Below are 10,317 nucleotides of genomic sequence, written 5' to 3' on the forward strand. Positions count from 1 at the left end.
AGTTGCAAAATGAAATATACGACGCACGAGCGTGATATAGCTCAGTGGGTCGCTTGATTTTCGGCGAGCCGTGGCGCGGCGGAAGGGTGGGGGAAGCGAACGACAGTGAGTCCGAAGAAAATGACGATAATATTCATCGTCCTGCCGTTAAATAAGGGAAATTCGTTTGAAAATAATATATTTGACAGTCCTCCGTTGTTTTTCAACGAATCTTGTTCTTTTCATAAGCTTTCCGAATATGTAATAATATATAACTATATCACGCTCGTGCGTCGTATATTTCATTTTGCAACTAAGGCTAAAAAATAAAAAAAAATCCAGGTTGCAAACCTGAAATTAAAAAAAAATTATAGATTTCAATGTATTATGAAATCTAACATGAAAAAAATCAGTTATAAATAAATTTCTTCTGTTTATAACTTTTGATCTAATCAATATTTTTTGACGCTCGAGGGCTAGTTTTGTAGGTTCTTGAAGACGAAAAAAAAGTACTGTTTTCTCGTGGAAATGAAGAAAAAGTTATAAGCGAAAAACGTGAATTTACGTAAAAATTATACAATTAACCACCCTGTAAACAATCTTCCCCCCATTTTTATGACTGTGGAATATATGTTATTGCACATAATATTTAGCATCTATAGTGATAAATTCAGCTTGCCGAAACAAAATGTCGCGTCCAACTCAATATTTCCTGGACTATTTATAAAGTATAATATCTTAATAACGCTTATAATAACCGTCTTCAAAAATAAAAATTGCCATCTTTCTAACAATCAATCGTTGTGTTGCTACCGAAAAAGAGTTAATTTCCTAATCAGAAAAATAATTTATTTTCAAATCAATGTCGCGCAATTTATATTTATATTATACACTCCGTACGATATTTGTTGAGATATGATTCCAAGAAGACCCCTGCGCCACATTCTTGGAATTAACCGCTTTCGACAACAAAGGTAGAAAGACATTGCGGGAAAATCTCAAGAACCTTTATCTTTTCTTGGAATTCTATGTCAACAAATATTGTACGACCTGTATTAGGTCACGTGACTCAGGGTAAATCGCTGTCGCTTTTGTAGTTCATCTTGCAACAGCTACAATGCATAAAAAATCGGTTTTGGCTCCATCCATCTACTGCCAAATTTATGGGCTTACTGTACATACTTCACAAAAACCAGAAAACAAAAAAATATATATAATTGCTAGGTAGGTACCTTATATATTTATTTACAACTCAATATAAGTTTATTTTTATACTAAAATATAAAGGTCACTGAAGTGCAGATAATACTAAAAAAATATCTCTGAACCCTATAACCTTTTAAGACAACAAAGGTAATTTTATGTTCACATAAAGAAGTATGGTTATGGTAGTTTCGTTTCTGAACATCCTGTATACGTATATTTAGCCATTTAGTTATCTATAAATTCTAGACATTCTGTATAAGCATATTTTGTTATTTAGTTATTTGCAATTTCTGTAGTTGATAGGTACCTACCTGTTGTTTGTCAATTTGATATTTATCTACAAATACAGATTAACAGTTACCAATAATCTATTGGAAAGAAAAACAAACCAAGATATTTTTGTATTAATCCCTGCAGTTGTGCAAGTTTGGTTGCCTAACATTCGATACAGAACTTTGAACATTCAACTCTGAAATCGAAAACCGTGGAAAACAAAAAATATTTCTTTTTTTTAATCAATTTTTAAATAAAGATAAAAAACGGAGTGGAACAAACACTATTTAATAATACTGCTTTAGTTTGCATACCTAGCAACAAACTTGTTTCAAATTTGATCGAATTTTCTAAAAAAATATTTCAAAACATGAGAGCATGAGAGTAATAATTTTCATACACACCATTGAAATGAAATGCTTTTCTTCGATGGCTCTTTGTCACAACACGACACAACGTTCTGCCACGCTAACACAGGGCTAACATACTCTGTCAGTGTAAACTTAATTCAAAAAAGGAAAAACCTTTGTGTGTAATAATCTTTTTATTACACACAGAACTATTAAAACAGATTTCCATGAAATCCATGTGAACCAAAAGGACAGCTAAGCTTACAATACCAACGATTAGGATAAAATTCACATTTTTCTTTTGTTCAATCAAGTTCTCATTATTGTTGATGCATAACCAACTAAATTAAAGAACTTGGGCCACACACCCCGACGTGATCTAAAATTTGGCTGATGACCATATTTTAACATGTATATTATATTATACAATATATACATGCTGTATAATATTTAAATCCTTTAATGTTTAATGAAAAGTACCTACCATGATAGGTACCATGCCTTAACATTATAGCTTTTAAAGGTATATGTTATTATATAGTAGTAGCTCACCATGTTAAATAATATTTTGGAAATGGATAATAGTATTATTGGTTTGATAATATGAAATTAAACTGAAAACCTGAAATACTTACTGGACAGTAGTGTATAATAAATGGAAGAAATTCGGCGTCTGGAGTTGCCGAAATCCATATGATTTGTACAAGCTTCGGCTATTGGGAACACTATTTGAAATAACGAAATAGTAATAAATACAATAACCAAGTATCTTACACAATAATGTCATATAAAGTTATATAAATGTTTTAAAGAATTAAATTTGTACTAGGGAAACCGATCAATTAATAAAATTCACGAATTTTAATTTTGCAAATTCAAATTCACTGTCGATAGAAACTGTTTTAACCGGTACATCCAACCTTCCGCAGTAATTTATCCCCAAAAATTTGACTTTACTAGGCCCATTTTTTTAGAAGAAGAAGTTGACTGTGTCAACAATTGTCAAATTCGAATTTGTTTTTTTGACATTTTTAATTTATACGCTTTTTTATATCACTTCGTATTTATATTTACCAATACCAAAATAATATTAAGTTTTTTTCAGTTACAAGTATGGTTGAAAACAAAGAAAATTGTATTATGACTGACCATTATAATCGAATTCAGGTAGATAATATATGTGTTCAGAACAGCCTTGTTTAAATATATGTTTGATAACAATATCTATGTTTTCTTTTTTTATTTCAGGGCGCTATAATAAAAACTCAACATAAGAACTATTTTGTATATAAAGGAGTGAATACTGTTGGAAGAAATAAGAGTGCCATAATTAATTTAAAAAACTTGGTAAGTGTTCATAAATATGTCTGCAGTGCTCTTTGCTAGATATTATATTACTTATTCGGATATCTAGTTCGAAAAGCTTTACTTCCTAAAACTAAGATAAGAGCATGGAAAAGCTTCTGTGCTTAGTAAAATCTATTATTGCTCATTGTGTAGCGTTACTGTTGTGTATACTTATTACATTTGCACTAGATCATTCTATTTAACTTTATCATTTCAAATTAGTCATAATTGCTGCAAAACCAAACATTGAAATCTACTACTAAAAATAAGGTTTTCGTAGTTATTTTAGCGTATTAAAGATAAAATAAATTTCAGATAAACATAACGCTAAGTTACGATAGAGTTTTATATAAATTAAAAATAAAAAACTAATGTTCATTGTAATATGTTTCAGAATGTGAGTCAAAACCATGCTGTAATAATAATCGTGGATGATGCTCAGCATTTTATTAGTGATTTAAATTCTTCCAATGGGACATATTTACTTGGTACAAAACTATCACCATATAAATTATATGAACTTGTGAATGATGTGGAAATTAAGTTTGGAGATGTTTCTGCATCTTATTGTAGAGTAAGTAACTTAACACGTTGACTGCGGTACATACCTCGGGGGGTATGTACTCATTATAAAAAATATGCGAATCTCAATAATCACATTTTTACTGTATCTTGTGGAAGTTGCAGAATCTGTACTTTTTAAAAATAATGATTTTTCTATTATTTTCTTTTCAAAATTTTTTGTGAATGAAAACGTTAGTATCCTAGGATATATAGTTACAGATACATGCAAGTTTATAGCAATAATTGTGTTATTTTTAATTTTATAGGGTCAAATGTAAAAAAAATTACATATCCCCAGGGATATGTACCGCACACAGAAGAAGTTTTGTTACATATCCCCGAAGATATGTATCGCAGTCACGGACAAGGTACGTTGAGATTATCTCGCAGTCAACGTGTTAATAATCAGGGATGTACTTATTAATCCATTTCACTCAATAAGAAATTTTTTACATAAAATATGGTTAATAACTATTTTTTAACTATTTCAGTTATACATTTGACAAAAAATTGCGTACTTTTTTTATTTCACTGCATATTTGAGACTGCATAAATATTTTCCCCTTTCTTTTGTAATAAAACAGACATGATTCGAAACATAAGTATAATATTGATTAATGTTGTAGGTATGTAACATGGATACTACTGTACATTTAAGAAGGGAAAGCACTGACATGACTCAAAACATAACTCAAAATTTTTATGAAGCAGGCACTCAGTTGATGATAAATGAGTCGTCTTTAAACAAATCAGGACCAGACAACAAAACACACAGATTTTGTTCAGATTCAATTTCTGATAATGATATTCATGAAGTTGCAACCCAAGTTGTTGATTACCAACTAGCATCTACTTCAGCAACAGTGCCAGACGAACCCATAGGAAAATGTCAGTCAGACTCTTTAGAAAATGGACAATTAAATAAGCAACGAGAAGTGGATATCCATGAAATGCCGACACATGTTGACGATTTACCCCAAGAATTAACAAAAGTGGAAAAACGACATGAAATGGATATACATGAAATGCCAACACAAGTTGTCGATTTGCCTCTAGAACTTAGAAAACTAAAAGAACAAGAAATGGATATACACGAAATGCCAACGCAAGTCATCGATTTGCCTCGAAATCTTAACAGTGTAGAGAAATGTCAGGAAGTGAATTTGCATGAAATGCAAACGGAAGTTGTTAATATGCCTCAAGGACTTGAATTAAGTGAAAAGAGCAGTGATTCATGCACTCAAATAGATGATATTCATAATTCAGAAGAGTTAATTCAGTCACGTGCAGAAACCAATAGCGATACAGAAGGTAACGAACTATTTGTTCAAAAGACCTCTAATATGAGTACTGTAGAAGAAACGGTAATAGAAGAAACAGTAATAGATGAAAATCATCTAGAAAAGGATATAGAAGAGGAGAGTAATGAATCAATTGATTTTTTGGCAACACAGAAACCTGTTTCAAATGAATATATATTTAATAAAGAGGTAAATTCGGCAAATGACAATGACTCTGTTTTCTCAGATTCACAGGGAATTGGAATACCTAGAAAGCGACCGTTACGCAAATTAAGTTCATCAGAAGATTTATCGCAGCCACATGAGAACAAAATTATATATAATTCTGATTCTGACACAGACATAGAGAAGGAAATAGATATTCGCATTAATAATCAAAAACTACCTATAAAAGAAGCAGATCTCTCGGGTTCGGATACTGAAATCGAAGATGACTTGCCAAGGCAAATTAAAAAGCACAGTAAAGTTTTGAATTCCGATTCAGAGACAGACATAGAGGAACATGTAAGTTATAAGGACATTTCAACGCAGTCCCAGGATATTATTAAACCTAAAATTTTAAATAAACGTTTATTGGACTCTGATTCAGAAACTGATATAGAGGACAATAAGGAAAACGACATAATTTTAAAACAGACCCACGATAAAACCAATAATGATACTTTAAATGACACCGACTGCATTCCAGCAACACAAGATGCTTTTGCCGACATGTTTGCATACAAAAATTCAAAAGTGTCGTCAAATGCGAATAGTCAGAACGAATCTTCGGAGGAGAGTTTTAAACTTGGATTGACGGAATTGATGGTTGAAAGTGTTGAAAATAAAAAAGAAAATGATATTCATGAAGACAAAACGAATGATCTTGTTAATGAAGAAAGCATAAGCAATGTCAAAAACGATAATGACAATGATAAAAAATTGGGAAATAACGAGGAACATACATTAAGTAACAGCGGTGATGTCTCAAACAGTATCGAAAACAAAATAGGTGAAGATTTATATCTGAACCCAACGCAAAAAATTTGTACAGATCCTAAACCAGAATTTAATCAACTGAACGAACATCATGTAGAAGCGCTAAGTGTGAATCAAGCTAAAACATCAGTTATTTCAGACACAGCTCAAGAAACAAATGAAACAGAAGATGACATCTATTTAATGCCAACACAAAAACTAAATGAGAATGAAGTAGACAATAAGCCTACTTCCTGTACCTCAAAAAATATTAATATGGAGGCAGATGAAGATTTTTATATGATGCCAACACAAAAACAAAACAACAATCAACCAGAATTCAAAACACCACAGAAAAAGTATACCTTTAAGAAAAAAAAGGTGAAACTAGATGGGTCTCTGTCGAGTATTTTCAGTAAAAGTCAAGATGACCTCTATTCAGCACCTGTTCAGAAAATAAATGAAGAGGGAGCCGAAACTGAAGACATTTATCTACAACCAACACAGAAATTAAATGAAGAACAAAAGCAACGTGACCCGTATTTGCAACCAACCCAGGATTTAAACATGGCAGCACATAAAGATGAAGACCTTTACATGGCACCCACACAGAAATTAAATGAAGAACAAAAGCAATGTAACTTGTATTTGCAACCGACCCAGGATTTAAACTCCACAGCTCACAAAGATGAAGACCTTTTTGGGGAACCCACACAGAAATTAAATGAAGAACAAAAGCAACGTAATTTGTATTTGCAAGAAACCCAGGATTTAAGTTTAGCGACAGCACACAAAGATGAAGACCTTTATCTGGCACCTACCCAACAAGTAAATATAAATGTTGGAGAAAATAATACGGCTCAAGATAAAGCTGCAACGGATTCATCATTGCAAGAAAATCAGCATGTAGATGTTACTACAGACACAGTAAAGAAAAGAGTAGAGAAAATTAATGAGGATCTGTATATGGCAGCAACTCAACCAGTAAATCCAAGTCCAATCATTGAAAAAACTGATAAAATTTCTCCGAGTAAATCAATATTGGATTTGTATTTGCAAGAAACGCAGGATCTTAGTCCTACTAAAAATACAGAATCAAATAAAAATAAATTAGAGACAAGTAGTACAACAATGAAGCAGACAAATAAATTTGAAGACAAAAATGAAACTTCTCAAGATAGATCCAATTTAAATTTACAAACAATTAAAGACACCAATCTGGATGCAGGTACAAGTCTAAAGACTTCAGGAAAACACAATGAGGATCTTTATTTAGCCGAGACCCAACCAGTAAATCCAAATATAGTGGTTAAAAAATTGAATAAGCCCCTAAATGATCTATATGTACAAGAAACTGAAGATATTGGCCTTACTAAAAATTTAGAAGCAAATAAAGATGAGAATAATGAGGATCCCTACATGATTCCGACACAGCAGATTAACCAAGATTTAGTAGAAAACAGTAGCAGTGCTAATAAAGATAACTTTAAAGCATCTGATCTACCAAAGGCTGTTGTGAGTAAAACTCGTTTAAGAACAAAACGGCAGATACAGTCAGATACAAACACCTCGGAACTAAGTAAAAAGAGAAAATTAACCGATGTTGAAATGGAAAAGTTAAATCAGGTCGATGCAGTTATCAAGGAGCCTTTATCTACTTTGAAAAAACCAAACAAATATCAAGGAAGCCCATCTGTTCCAATTCCCAAAGAAAAAGCTACCAAAACGGTTACGGATCAAAGCGAGACTTTAAGTCAAATACAAAGATTCGTGGCAGAAACTTCCAAAGACTCCAAAAAAACAAAAGTAAAAACACTTCCTAAGAAAAGAAGTTCTGCAGAAGCACAAATCGAGGTTCAGTCTGAGACTTTGAGTCAGATTGAAGCATTTATCAAGAAACCTTTAAGTACTGTTAAAGAAAATACTGATACGCCATCTAAAAGAAAGAAAAGAGGCAAAGTTTCTGATAAAACAAAACAAGTTCATGAAGAATTTCAAAAACCCGAAACAAGTCTCGCGTCTAGAAGAACCAGATCAACAAGTCATCCAAAGACTCATGTGTCCAAAGAGGAGTGTGAAACTTTTATTAATCCAGAATTCGACTTAAGTACAAGCAGTGACAAGAGTGAACGGGAGACCGTGAAAAGTGATGTTGAAAAGAGTTTTGCATTATTAGAGGCGAAATCTACAAAAACGAGAAAAAGCCAGAGGGTAATAAATTCTTCTGAAGTAAAGGTGTCGGTATGTAAGAATCGCAGGAGCATGGCTACGTGTGCAGTGCCTGAAACTTCCAAATCTAGAATTGAAAACATACAAAGTCCTCCCAATTTTACTTCGCCAGAGGTTAGCATTAGATAACTTATAAATTAAAGGGATTTTATGTCACCTTTTATTTTGCAGAAAGGAAAAAGGAAACAAAAGCCCAAAATTGTATTCACGATGTTAGACAGTCCGCTTTTAGAAAGTTTAATAAGGCAAATGGGTATGTGTTATAACATAACAGGTTTTTTCGATATTTTATGTGAATTAAAGAATTCAGTGCTATCTATGTGATTCTTATAAGTTTATATCACGCACGCTCGCTATGGGACCTATAGTGTAGGGGGTTATGTGCACGGAAAGTTTCAGTGCACATAACCCCCTACGCTATAGATCCCATAATGACTTGCACTTGCGATAGAAAATAGTATGTGCAACTCGTTCGGAAAAGTTGCCATAGCGCCACTTGGGCGCTTCCCGCACTTGCTTCGCTTGTGCGTCAACTGGGCCCGCGTGGCGCTATTGGCAACTTTTCCTCTCTTACACAATGTACTATACTATAGAACACTATTTCTATTTCAGGTGGTACTGTAGTTGATAGTGTGGAATCTAGCACTGTACTAGTAACAGGACAAGTGAAAAGATCTCAAAAACTCCTTACTGCTGTAGGGCAAGGGAAACCAATTTGTTCACCGGATTGGATTCATGCTTCCAAGAAAGCAAATGAATTCCTTGGTAAGGTATACAAAGAAATACAGAATGATTGAAGATGACTTCATGCAAAAACATTATAGAAAACGTCAAAACTTTTCAAAAGTATTTTACTATTGTCAAAAATAGTATTGCAACATATTTTACATATATCTATTGGAAGTATACAGGGTGTCTCACGGTGACGGCCCATTAGAATTATTTCAGGCTACTTCGATTTGAATTTTGAAAATTTGGGATACCGGGTTTTCGGGCATGCTCTTCTCAACTAAAATAATGGCGCTCACGTACCACTTCCGGTTATACCGGAAGTCGCCATCAACTTGCTTATTTTAAATGGAACACTCTATATATTATTGCTATTTTGGATTCTATGTGTTATTTTAGGTGGACGTTTATGAAGTTTCCCTATTCCTAAAATTAACTGTTTTCGAGATATTTAATTTTTTTCAAAAAAATGGAAACGGTGACTAGCTTCAAACTGCGTGTATTTTATAGTATGAAAGATAAAGCAACAATATTTATAGGGGGGATAGCTAGACCCCTAAGCTTTCCATCCATACTTTCAAAGTGGCTTAATTGCATACAGGGTGCTAGAAATCTCAGATTTCGGTTGGAAAACATGCAATCTCAAATTAAGCTTGGAAATCATGCTAACTCAGATCTTTAGATGTGACTAGAAATTTAAGTTGGCACACTGAATGATTGAAACCGTGCATTTATAATAAACTTATACAGGGTGTTAAAAAAAGAGTGTAAAATATTTCAGGAGGTAATAGTATAAACCAAAATAAGCAGAAAAATCTTAATACATGGGTCCGCAAAGTAACGGTTGCGGAGATATGGACCACTATTCGTTTTTCAAACATTTTATTTTATTAGGAATAAACCGACAAAGGAAGCTTTTAATAAACAAAAATCAAAGTTACAGAAGATGTTCAAAGTGCCCTTCGTCCATTTCCAAACAGGCACGACATCTTCGTCTCAACGATATTCGAACTCTTTCGAAAACACCCTCCTTGGTTTGGATTTCTTGACACTTTTGATTAATCCGTAGCTGCAGCTCTTCCAGGCTATTTACAGAAGTACCATACACTAATGTCTTCAAATATCCCCAAACAAAGAAATCTAGAGGGTTCAGATCAGGCGATCTTGGAGGCCATAAAACAGGTCCGGCCCTTCCTACCCATCTATGTGGAAAAGTTTGGTGTAAATGCTCTCTAACGGCCATGGAAAAATGAGCTGGAGCACCATCATGCTGGAACCACATTTGTTGCCTCTGATTCAAAGGAATGTCTTCCAAAAACTCATACAGTGTGTTCTGCAGAAAGTTGAGGTAAGCAGCGCCTGTTAATCGGTTTGGTAAAACA

General features: G+C 33.3%; 1 protein-coding gene across 1 annotated transcript; it reads left to right on the forward strand.

Annotated features, from left to right (window-relative positions):
• Positions 1 to 2,841: 2,841 nt before the first annotated feature.
• LOC108916382 lies at positions 2,842 to 8,971 on the forward strand (the record flags this gene model as incomplete). Its single annotated transcript, XM_018722617.1, has 6 exons — positions 2,842 to 2,975; positions 3,057 to 3,155; positions 3,550 to 3,729; positions 4,346 to 8,320; positions 8,378 to 8,459; positions 8,819 to 8,971. Coding segments are annotated over exons 1-6 (4,543 nt in total), but the record flags the coding sequence as incomplete, so codon positions are not given.
• Positions 8,972 to 10,317: the final 1,346 nt, after the last annotated feature.

The sequence above is a fragment of the Anoplophora glabripennis genome, unplaced genomic scaffold (assembly GCF_000390285.2).
Source record: "Anoplophora glabripennis isolate ALB-LARVAE unplaced genomic scaffold, Agla_2.0 scaffold2101, whole genome shotgun sequence".
Classification (NCBI taxonomy): Eukaryota; Metazoa; Arthropoda; class Insecta; order Coleoptera; family Cerambycidae; genus Anoplophora; species Anoplophora glabripennis.